Below are 19687 nucleotides of genomic sequence, written 5' to 3'. Positions count from 1 at the left end.
TGAGTACGGCGTGTGGGCCTTCGATAAACTCGGCGACAGGGATAAGAAAGTACTACGCGTACGCAAACTCGATTGATAAACAACTCCAGAAAAGCTCAGCGGTTAACACTCGTTGAGAGAAATAATAGGTGTCATCTTAGATGATATGTTTTTTGTAAATTTTCTCTCTCCCATTCTCTTTTATTCGCCTCTATATTATGGCCTTTTAGCTGATAATTGTTGCCGCTGTTGGAAAGTTCCCCACTTGAAAAATCGAAATTTCCACATGACGAGAGTGATCCCTGGAAGCACATAATATTCAAAGACATTTCCATTATGTAACACCAGGCTCAATACAATAGCATAGTTGGTGCCCCTAGTAAAAATTACGCCCGTGCTACGTCGTACGTAGGATTTGAAAGACATGGCAAACTATAGGCGGAATATGAATGGTGTGCTCGGTGTAGCATAAGAACAATCCTTCGCTTCTTCAAGATAGTCCAGGTACTCTCACAGACTTATTCCTATTTAGTGAAAAAATTAGTTAAGAATTTTAAGGCCCTTTGTGCTTCTTAATATAATAAATAGAGCAAAGGCCTCTCGGACTTTTCTGATCAGAATCAAGTGATTGTAAATAAAAATAGATTAAACTCTAAAATTAACAATGTGGTAAGATCACCTTCCTCTTAGGAATCGATCCTTAATTACTCATATCCCTGCCTCATCCACATCCATGAGCAAGGGCACTGTCTCACCCGATGTGCCCGACCGTCGCCCGGTTATAGTGCTGTAGCAGACATGACAAGCTAGGGTCTCAGCTAGCAAAGAATAGGGATCTTCCTATAAAAGTTCTATTTCTGTGAGGTGAAATTGTCTCTCATACAAAGCTCTATATGCTCGTCTTTTAAGACACTGTTTTGAAAATGAGATTCCTCTACGCTCTTGCACTCTCTGCTCTTGCCTCCTTTGGCGATGCTGCTGCTATTACCCAGGGAAATTCTACGTCTTCCGAGCCTACATACGATGCCATAATCATCGGAGGCGGTCCTGCTGGACTTTCAGCTCTGAGTGGACTTGCTCGCGTACGCCGCAAAGTTCTTCTGATTGACTCGGGGGAGTATCGAAATGCTCCCACCCGTCATATGCATGATGTTATTGGATTTGATGGTAAGTGATTCTTACTTTAATGCAGCAGGTTTTAATCAAATCCAGGTGTAACTCCCGCTTACTACCGCTGGGCGGCTCGTGGGCAGCTCTCCCATTATGATACTGTGTCAATGGTCAACGGAACTGTTACAAAGATCGTGGCCCAGCAAAACAATACTTGGTTCTCCGTATCAGCCAACTACGCGAACGAGACAAAGACCTTGTCCACGAAGAAAATCGTCCTCGCCACTGGCCTAAAAGATATTCTCCCGGAGACACCTGGCATTGAGGAAAACTGGGGCAAGGGCATTTACTGGTGCCCTTGGTGCGATGGACATGAACATGCCGACCAGCCTCTCGGACTCCTGGCTTCTTTAGATAAGATACCCGGGCTAGTCCGTGAGATACTGACCCTAAACAGGGACATTGTGGCATTTGTTAATGGTACTGATACAAGCAAGTCCCGTGAAATTGCGACAAAGGATCTCCCTAAGTGGGAGGCATACCTTAAGATCCACAATGTCACGGTCGACAACAGAACGATTACAGATATTCAACGACTTCGAGAAGGAACCACTGGCCATGAGGACCCAAGCCTTCCTACCGCCCCTGAGAATGACTTGTTCGAGGTCAACTTCAATGAAGGCCAGTCTGTTCATCGCGCTGCATTCTTAACCAGCTTTGAGGATGAACAACGATCCAGGGTTCCCGAGGAGCTAGGCGTGCGGTTATACGGTGGACGCCTGGCAGCAGACTCGGCCAATGGTTTAGTCACAAACATCCCCGGCGTGTATGCGATCGGTGACGCGAACTCGGATAATGTCACCAACGTCCCACATGCGCTCTTCAGCGGTAAACGAACAGCTGTGTTCCTACATGGTGAGCTTTCTGAGTTAAATCAGCGTGTGCTTACATGTGCTAATGCTTTAACAGTTAGACTCGAGCGTGAGACACAAGCAGATGAACTTGCGGAGGTGGACGACGAACCCGAGAAACGAGATATCCACTTAAAGGCTCGTGAGGTTTGGGAGAGGGTCAATGGCCAACCTGGTGACTTGTTATATGCAGGGGATTTTGACCAGTGAAACAGCAAGTGTTACTGCAACACCCTGTCGAGCTCTTTGTGCAAGCGTCTATTGAATAGCCCGTTGCCGAATTATATTGTAAACCCAAGATTGAGCAAGTTCTATGACTGAATTCCTAGTGGACACAATAAATAGCAGCTTCCAATTGATCTGTGAACTTTGGACATTTCTTACCGGCCTCAACACCTGCGAGGGTTGGCCTTTGTTTTGCCACAACCTCAACAGCAAGGATGGCGAGCGTACCGGTCTTGGCCGCTGCCTGATGGATATGGCTAATCCTGATGGATTACAAATGATGTCGATCTGTCCTTCAGCCAGCCTCTTGGGTGCAGCTTCGGCCGGATTCGGAAATAACGGCGTAGGCTTGCAAACATCCCGATGTCAACGATATCGTACTCCTGCCCTCGTATGAGGACTCTTGTTGACTGAGAGAAATGATGAACGCGTTCCCTTTGCATATTTAGTCCTTGGGTGCAGATTCAGGAGCAAGCCGACACTTTCCGGCGGTGTGGTGTGTTGAAGGTCTTCAGTGCGACAGCGATACAAAATCAGAGTAAAGACATATATTTCGGTCGTTTAGTGCCAGTCCTTAAAATAATTCAATCTCATCAAAACTTTCGTCTTCTCGCATTATATCGCTAATTTTAACTCAATTCAAAGCCTCATGCCTCGCGCCAGCTCACGGGGTGGGACCTATCGTCTCAAGTCACAACTTGAATGCTCGATTGAGAGAGGTGATCTAGGTTACGTTAAGGACACGGCCGACTGGCATAAAGCAATAATTCTGGAACAAGACACTGGAGCACTTAACAAGCGTCAAAAAGAAAATCGATTATAGCTTGCAGAGATTGCCTACAGTAACTGGACTATACCACTAGTCCTCAACACCATAGACCTGTGCGGTTCGCTTCTTAAACAGGTCGAGTATCGCCTCTATCAATTCACCCGAGATACCAAGCTCCTGGCAAGTACGGAGGAGATTGCGGAGCGTATGGAACTGCTGGCTGCATTTTCGTGCCCTCTCCTGAAGTGACAAAGTCATTCTCACCGAGTTGTCTCCATGTGTCTAAGAATCCCCGACGCTACCGATGATTTAGGAATCCAGAGTGTTTTGATGAGCCCTTGAATCAATTGGTCTTTGAAAAGAGCCGTCTGCTTCAGCATCACAACAGTCTGGACAAAGCCCGACGCGACACCACACAAGGAGACTACGAGGCTGAGCCCGAGGGCCGCAGATGCGTCGTACTCGGTGCTGATAAGTTGAGGCGCTCCTGGGGTTGGCAACGCTGGTTCGATTTGAGTAAAGGTCTCGTGCTTGCCGCTGATGAGAGATACTGGTTCTGGCAAGCCAATTTGGTGCGGCATAACCAAAATAGTTCCATGGAGGTAAACCGAAAAGCCAGCGTGTATTGCGGCTGAAGCTGACTCGATGGTCAGCGATGATGATCCGGTGGTAATCGATGATGATGCGGCCTTCGGTGCTAGACACATCAAGACCCCCTTAAAAGCATTGTAGAGTGCTTGCAAGTAAATTATAATAACGATTACGATATGGTTTACCTAGCACACCCTGTTACGGTCCGGGAAATGTTGGCACCAAGAACGCCCAAACGGGCAGTATTGTAGAGGTGCGGTTCCAGACTGTAGTCTTTCATCCTACCTTTACGGAGGCATTTGCAACAGCAGCTCCTATTAGTCCTAGGCCCAAAATGGACACGGACTGGTCAAACACAGTTGAGGACGTTGTTGCTGGGGCAAACTGAACAGCTGTTAGGAGTATGCACGCTGCTAGGAGTGATATAGTTCCGGAGATAAATCTAGGTACTTGGTTTCAAATTACAGACCACAAACGAGCCGGTGCAGACAAGCTGACAACTGTTCAGAGGAGATTTGACGGAGCCAGGTCTCTGTTGATAGCTTTGTCTTATTGCAGCGTGGCCAAATTCCAGCTACTCGAGACAAAGGGATCGCCGTCTACCATGTCGATGGACTGGACATCCACGGGTGCTTGAGGGTTGATGTAGGATCACTGTCTATTACAAATTGACAGAAGATCAACAAGCCAGGTGGGTACTCGCGGCTGACAGTGGGCGATGGCACCTATCTAGTCGGTGGGGATCCTCGGGACAAGACACTTAGATTTCCATTGTCCGAGAATTCAGGAGGTGGGCTTTTGGAAATCGTTGCTTACGAAACCATCAGCTGTTCATTCGTTGGGAAAATATTCCAGCATGATGGAGGCACAAGCAAAATCCAGGTCATTCAAAAGATTAACAGGACGATACTTTGAGGACTATTCGAGTTAAGTCAATAGGTGACAGTAGCCTGCAGTTGAATCCCCAGGTGGCATCCCAATATGACCTCGAGGTAAGAAAGCTTTGGAGCTACTCGCTTCACCCTTTCGGGAATACATCCATGCCAACTTAGCGGGCATGTCCGACTTTGACACTGGTTTGCAGGCTGCAGAAGGGTTCTTAAGAGAGCAAAGACCCGCAAGGGATCGAACAACCCGATAAAACGAGAAATATACTCCTCGTACGAGAAACCCACTCAGGTACGGAATTTGCCCCGAATGATCTTGAGTGTGTTCGGGCTTGAGAGCCTCGGTCCTGAAACCCCGAGCTGCAGTATAATAAACAGGGGTTGTATCTTCAGCTGAACGAGGTCGGCCGACATGGGCCGACAGTCAGAAACGGGTTAACCGATCTTGTCATCGAGCGAAATGAAATTATGTCCACGTGAAGCCGAGCACCGCCTCATAGCTACGGCCCTCTGGTGTGTTCCAACTAAATCTCGGATGTAATGTGTGCTAGATGATGCATCTCGTATACAACCGGCTGACCCGCGAATGGACCAATATCCACTCCCACGAAAAGGCCACCACCATATCATAGCTTTCGAGACTACGGATTATTTTACCCACTTGCGCTAAGCTGAGGTTCGGCCCCATGTCCGAACCTGAGGGAAATGACGTCGTCTCGTCATCCACAACTACCGGCTCTCCTTGTGGCTTTGGAGCAGGACTGAGAGATAAATAGGTTCACAGATGACCATGGCCCCCGCCGGTTCGTCACCAAGCTCTATTCACTACATTTCCGACGTTTTTACTTCATCTCTAGATGGTTCTCTCTCTACTTTGTGCTTCGGCACTGGTCTTGTTCACCAACCTGTCTCAGCCTGCCAATGCCTTGCCCAACCCCATCAAGAAGTCTGGAGACAATGACTTGCCTTTTCCATTGTCGCATTTTACTTCGACTGTGGCATCGGTGCAAAATACGTACTGTGGAAGCACCTATAACGTACCTGGTGTCAAGTTTAGCGATCAGACATTAATTTACGCCCTTGGCGACGGCGACACCGAGCAACGCGCAAACATCTATCACTCCAAGAGCTTGGGTATAATTCTCGCCTATCAGGGAACCAATCTCTCGAGCTTTGTGTCCTCTGTGCACAACGTTGAGGCGTTTCAGACATTGCCAGATGAAGACTTGGGCCTTCCGTTGGGATCAGCCGTGTTTGCAGGGTTTCAAGTCGCTTGGGCCGGGAGCTGGAACCATGTCAAGCAAAGTCTTCGTGAGGCAATGCAAGAGTATCCTGAAGACAAAGTTACTGTTACAGGTCACAGCCAGGGCGCCGCAATTGCGCTGTTGGGTGCCTTGTCGATTCATCACACGTTTGGCGATGTCATCCAAGAGGTTATCGCGTATGGAGTTCCTCGAGTAGGCAACGCTGTATTTGCAACCGCTTTTGATAAAGCCTTTGAGGGGAAATACACGGGAGTCATCAATGGCGCTGACTGGGTTCCAAATCTCCCACCTCAGTTCTTGAATTACCGCCATGCGTCTGGCATGGTATGGATTAACCCTGCCAACACGACTTCGTGGAAATTCTACGACGGCCAAGAACACTCCGAGGTCAGCACGAGGAAGACAGAAATGTTCTACCCCGGCACTCTGCGGTATAACTGGGGAGACCATCAAGGAATTTACATGCACAGCTCAATGGGTACGGTATTGGGACCATGTCCCGCTCAAGTGGGTGGTTATTGAATAACGAGGGGCTTTCCGAGCATGGGCGGAACTTGATTGGGAAGGCGGGCGATCAATTGTGGTCTAGTAGAGAAAGCATGAGTCGGACAGCCATTTATCTTCAATCATGACTAACTAAGAAGCCTGTAACGTGCATGATAAGCATGCCGGTCAAACAAGCTTGCCAGTCAAAAATTATCACCCTCAATCTAGAAATTAAAATAAATACACAACAAAGCATCTAATCAATTAGAACTAATCGCTATACTCTTCTCCAGACATCGCAATAACTACCTGACATGTTCTTGCGTTATGACCAGTCTTGCCGCATATTCCACAACGCCTTTCCTTCGGTCGCGCCGACCCTCCTTGACCACGATGTCTCGACGATTCGGCCACTAACTGCGCATCAAGATCCTTCTGATCAATTACATCCCTTCCTTCATCTACAGTCATCTTCCCTCCATTCCGTAGGCGGTTTTTTTTTGCTCTGCGCCGCTTGCTAAGAGTCTCATTTGCCTGTCGAAGGATCTGGTTCTCAGACTTCAATAATGCTATCTGATGCATTATTGCCTTCGTTCCCTTAGAAAATGACTTAAGCGCGTCAACAATAGATGCTGGAGAGCTGCCCTGGTGCCTTCTGATTCGTCTTTCAAGGTATTCGGATTGAGAAGTGGCCTCGAGGACGGTCTTTGGCGTCTTGGGCACCCAAGGGTCGGGGAGGCTGGCCTCCTCCTCGACGGGTGTTGGAGTCCGTAGCTGCACATCAAGCTTTGATATGACACTTTCCGGGTCCAAAGGAACAAGCCCGGCCCCTCGAAAACCTCCCTTGATATTACTTTCTGTCATAGCGGCTTGGTGGGCGGCGTAAAAAGCCGGAAAGAAGTCAGTCTTTGAAACGTGGGTAATCGAGCATCTGATCAACTGCTCAATTTCTCGACCGTATGCGTTTTTAAGCGGCCCAAAGCACCCTACATCAAGAGGTTGAAGTAGATGAGACGAATGAGGCGGCATACAAAGCGTAATAATATGGTTTGCTTCGCAATATTTCTCAAAGTCAACCGAGTAGTGACTTTCATACCCATCGAGGATCAGAAGACAATAGCAACCAGTTAATCGGGCCTTTGTGTGCCGGTCAAAGTGCTTAAGCCACTCAAGACCTGTCTTATTATCTGTCCAGCCATTTTGAGTCGTCGCAATAGCCCAATCGCCCGGGAGGTTGCTTTCTCGGTACCAGTTGGCGAGGTGATATTGGCCCGCAACCACGATGAACGGCTGGATCGCCCAGCCTTCCGCATTGATCGCCTGGATGACTGTAACCCACTCCCGATTTCCAGGCTGGACTGATTTTGGGTTTCCACGTCTTTCTGCGCCTGTGACAACTATACCGCTTGCAATCAGGCCCATCATAAAGCCGGTCTCGTCAAAGTTGTAGATATCAGCGAGGGTGATACCATATTTCGCGATTGTATTCTCCACGAGCCTGAACCAATCGCGAATAATGGTTGGATCTTCGCATTTGGCTCTCTGGTAGTCGTATTTACGAAAAAAACGCGTCTTGAGCGCTGGTTGTCGCCTGACGAAGTTTGAAGCCCAGCGCTTGCCGACAGGCGACGCGTCGCGGTCGGCGAGCAGTCGGTTGGCCATTTCTTCAACACCACGCAGTCGCGGAGGAAATCCTCGCGAATCCAGGTCGAGAATGAACTGAACAATGATCTGTTCCTCTAGATCGGATAGTTTACGTGATTTGGGGATCCAATCGCAACAAGCAGTGACGCCATTCTCTCGGTCAAAGAGAGTACTATACTTGACTTGATAGATCTTTGCGGCGCGTCGGAGACTTAATTTTGGGTCATTTCGATAGACTTGAAGCGCAAGAAGGATATTTGCCTTATTATTTGATTGTGGTATCTTGACTGGTTGAGAATTGATTGATTAAGTAGGAAGATGAAAGGTTGAGGGATTTTTGACCGGCAAGCTTGTTTGACCGGCATGCTTATCATGCACGTTAACTGTTTCAGATATTGGTCGTCCGGCACATCCTTGTAGTCTTCTCTGTCCATGTCGACGAACCCTTCCTTCTCCACCGACCGACGGGTGATTATGAAGGACCGACCTGGTCATGCAAGCTTCTGCAGAAGTACCTCCACCATCAGAGGGAGGTGGTTACCATCGATACTCTTGTCGGTAGCGATTCGTAGCATACACTTTACTGCATCCTTTTGCTCTCCAAAGTCAATTCCACGGTCGAGCAACCACTTCTTGTACTCTGCGATGCGAATGTCGCTCTTGATCCAGTATGGCATGACATAGTTTATGCGGATGTTTTGTTCGTGGCCGGAGCGTCTGACGGTGCGCATAAAGCCGCGGAGTCCATAGTTAGTTGATGTATATTCCCAGTTTCAGGGGATTCAATCCAAGCAACCATGCTGCCGGTAATGATGAAGCACCGGTCTCGCTCGTCATTCACTTGTTGTTTCCAAAAGTCATGCACTGCTAGTTTCCCAGTATACAACGCTCCGTCCAAATTGACTCGGACAATATTCAGGTCGGGCTCCGTTAGTCCTCCCTCGGGGTCTGCATAGTTCAAATCAGAATTAAGCTCGTTTGAAGCCGGATCCTCTACTTGTAAAGGGCTGAGTTACTCACCATCGAGGGTCCATGAAGTTATGAACTGTCGCCTGAGCTACGACTGATGCCAGCATTAGCAATCACCACATCGACGCTCTTGCTCGGACTTTGTGATATCACTTTCTCGAACACAGCTTTTTGCTGCTCCCAATCCCGAATATCGCATTTGACACAAAGGTACAGACGTTGCCATTAGCGTTCAATTATGCCTCAATGACGTGGCCACGCTTCCCATTCACGTCGGCGAAAGTTACGTAGGCACCTGCGACAGCGAAATTTCGAACGAGGGTCTCACCTACCCATGCCATTAGCGCCTCCGGTCATGATGACCGACTTTCCCTTGATAGGCTTGAGGCCCGGAGCGACCTTGTGATCTACCGGACCGTTGTAATTGTAGCGGCTCAGGCTTATCTTGGTCGACACTGACAATATAGAGAAGATGGTGGCGTATTTCCGTTCCAGACACCTTGCAGGTTTAGACTTATTTGTTTCGCTGAATAGTGAATAGCTTAATAAAGTAGTTTAAGAGCTAATATTGTATTCTAACTTCTTTAACTCAGTTGATGTTATTATCTTTAATTCTTCCTGTTAATTAGGGTTTCCAGCCCTTATCCAGTTGTATAGGGGTCAAGGCAACTCAGCAGTTTCTCTTACTTTTCAGTCTAGCTGCCACATGAGGGGGGATTTGCAACAGCATAAGCTGGTTCCCTTTTTTGAAAAGGGTGCACCTCGCCCTGAGGTCTGCCTAGACGGTTAACCCCTCCGCCACGAGGTCTGCTTTCTTTCTTAAAGTGCTACTTAAAGAAATCCAATGTTGTGATAATAAGGAAGCAGGCTCTGGCAAAGTTATCTTAACCCTTAACTGGGTAGCAGAGGTGGAATCATTACTTAGCCAGTTGGTGGGTTATTATGCTGCATGGGTTCTTCCATGGTTCTTATATGGCGAGGATACCGTACTGTCCTATCTTAGGGTCTCTGAGGAGTGTGGCCATAATTGTGTCCTTTGATTTCCTAACGTATACTATAACTACTTGTTTCGCCTGTTCCTAATGCATTCCCGCCCAATCCCACATAAAGTTTCGTCGAGGCCCAGACTCATATGATATGTACCACCTTTCCTTATGCACAGCTGGAGACGTCTCTGTCTCCACGTAGTTCTTGCGGATGGCGGTCTTCGCCAGTTTCCCGGTTGTCGTTCGAAGTAAGGGCCCATCCACCAGCGTTATGATTGTGGGCATTTTATACTGTGGCAGCGATGGCTGCAAGTCATAGCGAAGCTGTTTCAAACTGGGCAGCTCGTGTTGAGACTTGACTTGAATGACTGCAGCCACGCGCTGTCCAAATTCCTGGTCGGTTACTGGCATCACAGCAGACTCATGCACATAGGGAAGTTCGTTGATCTTGTCCTCAATATCGGCAGCATACATCTTCAACCCTTTGAAGCGAATATCTGGTATTCATTAGCCAAGGATTCAATCAGTTGGAGTAGTGTGTGAAAGAGCCTATAACCTACAGTCGAGTCCGATCCTCCCTGACAAATATACCTGGCTTTGGCGAATCTCAACAGCGTCTCCTGTCTTGAAGAACCCTTCCTCATTGAGGGCGAGCTGTGTCCGTTCCGGGTCTGAGACATATCTGTTGTTTGTAGTCAGAAGCTGTATATCCGTTAGGAGCTAGTTGTGATCTTTACCCGAGGAACATCAGTGGGCTCTTGACACACGCCTGTCCACTTTCGTCAAACTTGACTGTGACATTAGGCAATAAGCGGCCTACGCACTGCTGAAGACTCGTTAGCGAAATTGTTCCAAGGCATAGCCAAGGCATTGAGAATACCGGGTCAGAAGAGTTCGTTTCCGCATCATGGTAGGTAATCATGCCTCCAAGTTCCGTTATCCCCCAAAGGTTGGTGTATAAGCCTCGAGGAAGAGATTGATTCCAGTATTCCATGACCTTTCCTATCGCAGGAGTACCTCCACTCATGAATAGACGAGCACTTTCCAAGCCTCTCTTCACATCCCCAACGCCGATGTGGTCCTTGAAGGGCAACGAAGGGAGTTTCTCGATCGCAAGCATGATCGACATCCAAATCCTTGGCATTTCATAGCACATAGTTACGCCGCCTTCTGCGACCCGCTTGCACCACCACGTTGGACTCATCCGGCTTTCGCAAAACTCGACACGGGCGCCAGCAAGCATCATGCCTAAGGACCATCTCACTCCACTCACCCAGTGAACGCCACGTGAATGGAGAAAGATATCTCGGGCCGTCACTTGAAGAGCATCAACAGCAAGGTGTGACAAGTTGTGGAGGTACCTTCTGGGGAACATGGCGCCTTTAGGTGGCCCAGACGATCCCGACGTGAAGAGGATCAATGACGGGGCTTCAAGAGACGGTGTCCAGGCTTGATCAAATTCGATTTCAGGATATGGCGACTTCGTAAATGGGGAATGGCTTGTTCCAAGGCAGATAACCTGCAATTTTCCCGTATGTTCCACATTGCTGCCCGAAGTAGAAACCAAGGCCGGCACCGCACTGGCAAGCTTGAAGCGGTTTTGATCACAGAGTATGAAATGCGATCCAGATTGAGAGATGTAGTAGGCGACTTCTTCGGGCAGCAATTTTGTCGACAGAGGAACCAACCCAGCGCCGAGGGATAGAATTGCAAGAAAGGCGACCACGAAATCATAGCCTGGTGGGAGGATAGTTGCTATGAAGACTTCCTTTCCCGCTCGAATGGCGGTCAACGTTTCTGTGCCGAGTTCATTACCGAGTCTGACACGGTACTCGCATACTGCCGTGATTAAATCGGTGATTGTGGCCTGGACTCCTGTTTCGTGATCAATCACAATGATATGATCCGGCGGCAGATTACGTGAGAGACGTATAAAATCCAGTAGATACGGGTCTTGGGGTAGTTTAGAGTTGACTTTCAACATGGCTGCAAGTTGCATGAAAATGGAATAACGATAGAGATTTTTGAAAACAAAGGAGGTGAAGTGGTTATTGCAGTGTTAATTAACAACTACTCGACGTGTAACTATCTGAAAACACTTCAGGTAAGTCCATTTATTTGTCAACTACGTAGTCAGCATTACTATCTACCAGGTCAAGTGGAGCCAACCCCTGCATGGATGGGCATAAAGTTTATTCTCCATTAAAAGAAACTGATTTGTAATTCACTTGTTTTGGCCACTTGACCGATGACCCATATGAGTAGGCTAGGGTACGAGTTGTGGGCAATGATTTCGATACGAGGATTAAGCTTCACGACTATCGTGTGATCTGCAGAGGCGAATGTGGCCTGGGTGTTCATCTTGCAGAGGGTCATAAGAAATTTAAGCTCGAAGGCAAGTATGCTTCATCCACAAGCCTAATTCAGTTGTTGCCCCGTGAGAGACCCCTGCCTGACCGGGCTATTCGGAGGGCGTAGATTTGAGTTGAAGCTCAAAGCTTTGCTACCACATGACCCTGCTATCGGGGGAAATCCCCGACCGCTTTTTTGAGCCGATGAGTAGGTGCTAGAATCATGTTCTGATTACTCCAAGCGCTCTCAAGCGAGTTGCAGATTTGGATAGCTTTGTAGCGGCTGTGTCTTACGTGGAAAGCCTGGCATTCACACTGAAACAAACACAAACCATGAGTGACAACCTTGCGAGATCGGAATGCCTCTACCAGCCGCAACTATCCTTCGACTCCCGATAAACTCACCCAGGACAAAAGACTCCAGAGAAAGATGCATCGCACCAGTACCAGCACTGAGGCGTTGCCAGACACAGCGGTGGCGGTCACCCAAAAGCCGGCAACATGGAGAAACATGCCCAATAAATGGCAACTCATCGTCATAGCAGCTGCTCGCATCACCGAACTCCTAAGCGAGCGCTCGCAAGCGACGTACATGTTCTATCAGCTACAGTCGTTTGCACCTCCAGGCGAAGTTTCGGACAGTCAAGCCGTGTCTCAGGCAGGTGTCTTGATGGCATCGTGGGCTGCAGCACAATCCATCGTGGCTGTCTGGTGGGGTCGAGCTGCCAATTCGCCTCGACTTGGTCGGAAAGGCGTCCTCCTCATCGGCCTCGCTGGAACGGCTGTTTCTGGCCTGGGCAGTGGCTTTGCACAATCTTTCAATCAGCTTCTCTTACTCAAGGTTATCGCTGGTGGATTGAATACCAACCTGGGAATCATGAGGACTATGATTGGTGAAACAACCGAACCTCGATTTGAGAGCAAAGCTTTTCTATTATTACCTATGTGCCTTAACATTGGAGATGTTTTAGGTATAGACCCACGCCTGCTGGATGTAATATTCCATGCTTTTCTTCCGCGCATTCTTGATTCGTAGCTAACAGCCATCAAATTACAGGACCTTTGTTGGGTGGTTTTCTAGCCGACCCTTCCGTCTCAGACAGTAGCGAAGCGACTACCTCGAACGATTCCAGCAACAACAGCGACTCTAGTTGGATGTCTAGATTTCCATTTGCGTTACCGAACTTCATATGTGCGCTGGTCATCTTGATATCTGCGCTCATGGTTGCTTTTGGACTAGACGAAACCCACCCATCTTTGACGCGCAATGGACGGGATCGATGTCGGGAAATGGGCCGCTGGATATTCAAAAAGCTATGGACTAGCGGCGTCGGAAGAGGACGATATGAACGACTTGCAAGAGGAGACGATGAGGAACTTGCTTCTATATCGATGCTTCCCGAACCCTACCCATCATCGGGCGAGGGCAACCCTGGTCGGGTCTCGTTGGACTCAACAAGCAGTTCAACGGTAACAGTTGTTACACAACCGACATCGCAATTTCAAAATAACACCATCTTGCCTAGAGTGATGACCTGGAGAGTTGGCCTTACACTCTTGACACATTTCACCTTGATGCTGCATCTCTCTGCATTCAATACGATCACCCCCTCTTTCCTCTCTACACAACGAGCTGGGACAACCCAAAACTATTTGAACCTGCATCTTGCAGGTGGTCTTGGCCTCTCTTTATACCAAGTCGGTCTTGCAGTTGCTGTCCTTGGATTGATTGGCTTGTCATTTCAATTACTCGTCTATCCGATTATCACTTCAAAGATAAGTTCGTACATGAGTTACAGAATGTTCCTTCCCTTCTCTGCACTCGCATATTTCTTCCTACCTTTCATCGTACTATTGCGAAAAGACTCGTGGGTGCTGTGGCCGGTCTTACTCTTGCTTTTTGGGTTTCAGGCCGTATCCCGCACCTTTGCGCAACCGGGCATGATCATACTCATTAACAGCTGCGGCTCACATCCTCATCTACGCAGCACCATCCATGGTATGGGTCTTTCTGTCGGTTCGCTGGCAAGAATACTAGGTCCCATTGGTAGTGGCTGGGCATTAAGAATTGGGTTAGAGAGAAATATGGTGGGTGGGATTTGGTGGTGTATGGCATTTGCTGTTGCTGTGAACTGGATTTTGCTCTTAACTTTGCGATTATTTGATCTGTCTCATAAGAAATCAGGCGCAAATTAAGTCTTGTAATACCCGAGACAGTTGTCGACAATTACTACATTTGCATAGTCGTTTTCAGGGTAGTATACCAGTCCGCTCTTGTTGTCTGGTGGGAGGGAAATTCTCCCACTTAGTAGACTGATGTACATTCATTTATTTTCTCTTTCCCCATTCATCTAGTAATACTGGAGATAGATTGAGAGGCTTCACGTTTTCTACAGATCCTGGGTCTAATCGAAAACTCCGGTGCACTGCGCTTGCCGTTACGTATGTGTTATGACAGTACAGATTTCATAACAACAACTGATGCTATAGACGAGTTGGCGAATCCTATTCCTGCGACAGTTCCTTCGTGTATATTGCTTTCTTCAAGGATCCCAGTCATAACCGCAAGTGACATACTGTTATTCCGAAGTTACCGAGCAGCTAAACACGCTATACTCTGCTTCAAATAGGGGTTTGTATCCCGGTTACTTTAGAGTTTTTCGGAATACAACAGAGGCTACTCTTAGCTTCAAATAGAGTTTTCAGTATCCCAGTGACTTTAGAGTTTTCGGGGCATAAAGATACTGGGCTTAGTTCTCAATAGAGTTTTCAGTATTCTGGTTATTTCGGAGATTGCGGGATTCAAAAGATATTATTCTCAGCTTTGAATGGAGTTTTCAGTATTGTGGATACTGCCAAGTATTAAACAAAGCACCGAAGTTCCGAACACGCAAGAAAAAGAAATCTTACGTCAATAGCATCGTTATCAACCTAGCCCGAGCCCTAGCTTTTCCTTGATTCTATCTATTGCTAGTTGAAGCCAAAGACTCCGAAGGATCCGAAGCCTCTCGGTTGTCCGAGGTCATCGGATGTCGTCGTTCATCTCTTGGTCTATAAGACTGACCTGATCCAAATACCCTCATTCGGATAGGAAGAATATCAAGAGCTTCTCGCACACATGATCGTTTCCATCTGCGTTATGTAATAGTTACCAGCATAACCTTCGTCCAGTTTGTTCCTTCCAAGATGCAGCTTATGAGCCCACCCCCGATTGGTACTCCTGTCCCTCACGACCGTCATGCTGTGTCGGTACAGCTTCCAACGTGGCAAGATATGGTCGACCTTGGCTCTCAACATCCAAGAATGAAATTAATCCAGAAGGGAGGCTATCCCAGGTCATTTATCCACCCTTACATACAGGAGGTAAGTCCCATAGCCTGAAAAGTAACCTTGGTGGTTAGAATATCAGCTAAGACAAATTCACGAAGCTTGCCGCAAGATGTGACGGTTATCATGGCCGCCCTGGACATGTTTACTTTTTCTACCCTACTTATGAGTATATGGAGGAGACGAGAGCCTATGTACTATCTCAAGCACGACTTGAAGAGCAAGGCCACCAACCTTCCACAAGAAAAGTACCAATGCAGGTCCTAGGATTCTCTAGCAAAGCGAATGGTGGATCCTCCGAAGTCCTGGTATTATATGCGCTTTTGATTCCATCTCTTCTGGTCCAACATGCTATGTCTGCTTGGAGGCTCACGGGATTCGGTATATCGTCAAGACTTGCCGGCCAGTGTCTTCAGCATGTCCCTAGCCTTCTTTCGGAGAACCCCAAGCTTTTCGAGCTCAACATGTCCAGGGCGATACCACCCCAACCAAAAATATCCATCCAAGGCACAGACGCCAGACTGCGTGGCCATCTTGCGAACTTACAGAACTTGGGCCGTATCATTAGAGAGGCGCCAGTCGTTACCGAGGACATGATATTTCTTTACCCTACGGGTATGACGGCTATTTTCAAGGCCCATCAGCTACTCTGCCGTCTTCGACGCGGTAAAACTGTGGTATTTGGCTTTTTGTATGAGCTAACACCGAAACTTCTGCGAATGTATGGTTCCAGCCTTGAAACTTTTGGTAATGGCACTCAGGAGGAGTTGGACAAGTTTGAAGACATGTTGAAGGTCCAGAAATATGATGACCCATTGAACCATGTTCAAGCTGTTTGGTGCGAATGCGCCTCGAACCCTCTTCTCAAAACTGTCAACCTGGAGAAGCTTCGGCAACTTGCTGACAAATATGGGTTCTTCATTGTAGTGGATGATACAATTGGCTCGGTTGCCAATATCGACGTGTTGGACGTCGCAGACATAATAGTCACATCATTGACTAAGAGCTTCAGTGGATATGCCAACGTCATGGCCGGCAGGTAGGTCCGGGATTCCTCTGAATTCGGGACATATCAAGCTAACCCTTTAGTATCACTTTCAGTCCAGCATCGAATCATTATGCTGAGTTGCACCAAGAGCTTCTTCAGTCCTACAAAAACACACTGTTCATAGAAGATGCGATTCAACTGGAGCTGAATAGTCGCGACTACCTTGCTCGGACTAGCAAGATCAACCAAACAGCTTCATACCTAGTCAGGTTTCTCCAAGGCTATCTTGACAAACCAACACCTCTTTCGGCGGTGTACTATCCTGAAACCTGCCACTCATCTACCAACTATCGACGACGTTTGCGCGCTAAAGTCGATGGTCAGCCTCACATACCAGGGTTTGGGGGGTTATTCACTATAGAGTTCGTGGATATTTCAACTGCTACGGCCTTTTTTGACGCTCTTAACGTTCACAAGGGCCCTTCATTAGGTGCACAGTACACATTAGCGCAGCCATACGTCCAAACAGTGTTCCAGAAGGAAAAGGCTTGGGCTGCAACTTATGGATTAAAAGAGACTATTGTGAGAATATCTGTTGGATTGGAAAATAAGGAATCACTTAAGGGCAGTTTAATTATTGCTTTAGACGCGGCTGTAAAAGTCTTTCGACAGGGTAGATATAATTAGATCTGAAGCTTTTAAAAACTAACATGATTTAGTCATGTGAGAGTAAGGGTTATTTTCCCCCCCAACATCTAACTTTTCACTTCATCAATCAAATCTTCACTACCAAGCATGCCATAATCAAATATTGAGTCAAGAACCCTTCTCGTCCTTCTTTCCCTTCAAAATGACCCAAAATTAAGCGTCGGACGCGGCGCAATCAACTATGAAAACAACGAGCATAGGCTCCGTTCCTGACAGAAGCGTATTCTTTGTCGACGCGATACCACCCTGAATTCACGCAAGCTATCTGATCTAGAGGAACAGGTGATTTTTTAATTCATTTTTGACCTATATTCGCGAGGATTTCCTCCGCGACTGCGTGGTGTTGAACAAGTGACAACCGCCGAACCAAGTAAGAAAACCCAAGGTTCCCACTTCTCAGCCTCGTTCAAATACTCAAGCTGCGCAATTCGCAGGGTGACTCAAGTCGCTGCAAATTGTTTCCCTTACCCTTCAAAACAAGGCAAAGGAATGTGGCCTTTTTGCAACCCAATCCGCCAACCGGATCCCCATTGACGACCCGACGACCCTCAATGCCCTGTTCGCAACCATCTTCTGCTCAGATGTCGAGTAAACGCACCGGCCTAACAATGACAACGGCCAGATGAGCAAATATCCACTGCCCGATTTGTACTCTGGCACAGCTTGCCTGTTGCCTTCACCGTCGATTTCCCCAAGGGCAAATGGGATATTGGAAGATATGCTATGCAGAAAACTTTTGACATTGCTTTCCGCCATGGTGAGTGTGGCATTTGCCATTTGCTTTTCTGAGCGGTCGTCGGACAGATCAAAGGTGAGAAGTTTCTTACAGCAAACGGCAACTTGAGTGTAGAACAAAACAAAACTGCAGTATTGCAGGGACCAAAAGCACGCGGTCCATCGGGAAGAGTAGACTCGAGCGTCATCAATGCCACTGAGTTGTCGAGGTTTCAAGGTTTCGGGTACGGAATGCGTCAAGGTGTCAAGGTTGCTTTGAATCATAATGACGTCTTGCAGGATTGCGAGCAACGATGCCTTGGCTAACTCACTGCCTGCGTCCCGGTTTAGCTGGTTAATTGCGGCGCAGGTATCTCTGACCGCGTAACAAAACCGCACCATGCGTGAGCTCATGCCAGAGAGCTGGGTAAGATAGTCTTCTTCTGCTATTCCGCAGAGCGGAACCCACCTGGCGTTTAGGTGTATGTATTGATCTATGATGGAATGGAAGAGCTACTCTTTTATTAGCTTTTGACGCTTCTCTCTGGAAATACTCAAGACTGACGATTTGAGTGTAAGCCCACCCATAGAGAGATCTGTTTGGGTCAGCAGGGGGCCCAATCTTCTCTCTAAGTTGTACCAGTGACACCATTCCCGAGATATGGGAGTTGCTAACTCCTGGCCTGGCTCCATCAATATCCTGGATGACGAATCAGTTTTTAAAGACAATCGAAAGGAAGGGCCGAGGGCACACCTCGAAGAGACTGAGGAGCATGGCAGCCGCCAGAGTATCATCCAATGAACTTTCGTCTGGGTTCTGCAACGTCGAATTCATAGAGAGCAAGGCTTCGTGATGAAGGCGACGGGCGTTTATTTGGAGCGGGGGAGATTTAGAAGAATAGTACAGCGACAAATTCGCCACAGCGTTGAGTGATGTCCTCAGACATGAATCGGCTGGCGAATTATGGTACAGGCCGGGGAGAAATTCGAGATGCCCTAAGGAACCCAATCTAGGCTCTATGACGTGTTGGTCGAAGAAATGAGCAACGGCCACATCCTCCCAAGGAGGTTCAAGGGACCAAGTAGATGTCGCTGCGCTGGATGCAGCGGGTGACGAAAGGGCAGGGGAAAGACCAGCGTCGTCGAGAGCCGAATGGCCTCCATCCGGAAGGCGGTTTTGATTCCTCCCAGAATCCGGGATGGTATTGGGACTGCGATGTTGGTTCTCGAACCGGATGATGAGGCGATTGTCATAGCCTGGACATTCGCGGCCGTACTTCTTGCACCGCTCACAGGTCGGCCGGCCCTCGTCACACTGGGCAATGGTGAGACATGTCGAACAGGAAGAGCCTACTACGTACCTTGACCTTCCGCTTACGGCACCTCATGCAGCCGGTGCTCCTCTTTCCAGGGTAGACCATCTTGCTGGTATTCGTTGTTGTGGTTTGAAGAGGTTGAGAGCGGGGCGGTGGAGAAAAATAGCCAACCGGATCAACTCGCAAGTCCCTGGGTATTATGTCTCAAAACCGATGACACTTTGAAAAAAGCCGAAGGGGGTATTAGTAAAAATATTAGGGGTTCTACTAACCCCAGAACGAGCTACGCTGGCTAGCTGGTCATGGCGACTATGGAGCAAGTCACGAGACCTTCAAGAAACTTCAATTTAGCCAAGTATTTCTTTGCTCTTGGTCAAGTACATTTGTTGCAATGAGTTTCCATCGAGACAATCCTCGACTGGATTAATTGACAGGCAATTGGTCTCAATCGCTCGTCGTAT

The 19687-nt window shown here is 47.9% G+C and overlaps 7 protein-coding genes across 7 annotated transcripts; 4 read left to right on the top strand and 3 right to left on the bottom strand.

The window, feature by feature from the left end:
- Positions 1-902: 902 nt before the first annotated feature.
- Positions 903-2210, top strand: BGZ61DRAFT_364474 (uncharacterized protein; the record flags this gene model as incomplete). The annotated part of the gene is made up of 3 exons (XM_046241524.1): positions 903-1146; positions 1192-2004; positions 2059-2210. 3 exons carry the CDS (start codon positions 903-905, stop codon positions 2208-2210), a joined length of 1209 nt encoding a protein of 402 aa, XP_046098504.1.
- A 1044-nt stretch (positions 2211-3254) lies between these two features.
- BGZ61DRAFT_483587 (uncharacterized protein) lies at positions 3255-3701 on the bottom strand (the record flags this gene model as incomplete). Its single annotated transcript, XM_046249510.1, has 1 exon — positions 3255-3701. One exon carries the CDS (start codon positions 3699-3701, stop codon positions 3255-3257), a length of 447 nt encoding a protein of 148 aa, XP_046098503.1.
- A 1628-nt stretch (positions 3702-5329) lies between these two features.
- On the top strand, positions 5330-6259 carry BGZ61DRAFT_364115 (Alpha/Beta hydrolase protein; the record flags this gene model as incomplete). Its single annotated transcript, XM_046241489.1, has 1 exon — positions 5330-6259. One exon carries the CDS (start codon positions 5330-5332, stop codon positions 6257-6259), a length of 930 nt encoding a protein of 309 aa, XP_046098502.1.
- A 3614-nt stretch (positions 6260-9873) lies between these two features.
- Positions 9874-11806, bottom strand: BGZ61DRAFT_557992 (uncharacterized protein; the record flags this gene model as incomplete). Its single annotated transcript, XM_046255705.1, has 4 exons — positions 9874-10319; positions 10383-10504; positions 10560-10645; positions 10703-11806. The coding sequence occupies 4 exons, from the start codon at positions 11804-11806 to the stop codon at positions 9916-9918; spliced, it is 1716 nt and encodes a 571-aa protein (XP_046098501.1). The 3' UTR covers positions 9874-9915.
- A 797-nt stretch (positions 11807-12603) lies between these two features.
- Positions 12604-14369, top strand: BGZ61DRAFT_364564 (major facilitator superfamily domain-containing protein; the record flags this gene model as incomplete). Its single annotated transcript, XM_046241531.1, has 2 exons — positions 12604-13144; positions 13231-14369. 2 exons carry the CDS (start codon positions 12604-12606, stop codon positions 14367-14369), a joined length of 1680 nt encoding a protein of 559 aa, XP_046098500.1.
- Positions 14370-15359: 990 nt separating this feature from the next.
- Positions 15360-17175, top strand: BGZ61DRAFT_364290 (pyridoxal phosphate-dependent transferase; the record flags this gene model as incomplete). Its single annotated transcript, XM_046241507.1, has 3 exons — positions 15360-15536; positions 15602-16539; positions 16590-17175. 3 exons carry the CDS (start codon positions 15360-15362, stop codon positions 17173-17175), a joined length of 1701 nt encoding a protein of 566 aa, XP_046098499.1.
- Positions 17176-17473: 298 nt separating this feature from the next.
- BGZ61DRAFT_592482 (uncharacterized protein) lies at positions 17474-19428 on the bottom strand. Its single transcript, XM_046256730.1, has 4 exons — positions 19272-19428; positions 18665-19225; positions 18476-18610; positions 17474-18423 (listed from the first exon to the last, which is right to left on the bottom strand). Exons 1-4 carry the CDS (start codon positions 19329-19331, stop codon positions 17668-17670), a joined length of 1512 nt encoding a protein of 503 aa, XP_046098498.1. The 5' UTR covers positions 19332-19428; the 3' UTR covers positions 17474-17667.
- Positions 19429-19687: the final 259 nt, after the last annotated feature.

This window comes from Ilyonectria robusta (assembly GCF_021365365.1).
Source record: "Ilyonectria robusta strain PMI_751 chromosome Unknown BGZ61scaffold_25, whole genome shotgun sequence".
Taxonomy (NCBI): domain Eukaryota; kingdom Fungi; phylum Ascomycota; class Sordariomycetes; order Hypocreales; family Nectriaceae; genus Ilyonectria; species Ilyonectria robusta.
The sequence above is the reverse complement of the archived record's forward strand: the minus strand, read 5'-3'. Positions and strand labels throughout refer to the sequence as shown.

What these genes read in the sequence shown, in the direction of transcription:
- BGZ61DRAFT_592482 (XM_046256730.1), bottom strand. Translation starts at nt 19,331, where the DNA reads ATGGTCTACCCTGGAAAGAGGAGCACCGGCTGCATGAGGTGCCGTAAG. An exon ending in GCCGTAAGCGGAAGGTCAAG is followed by an intron (nt 19,226 to 19,271) that starts GTACGTAGTAGG and finishes ACCATTGCCCAG; the next exon opens with TGTGACGAGGGCCGGCCGAC. An exon ending in TGCTCCTCAGTCTCTTCGAG is followed by an intron (nt 18,611 to 18,664) that starts GTGTGCCCTCGG and finishes TTCGTCATCCAG; the next exon opens with GATATTGATGGAGCCAGGCC.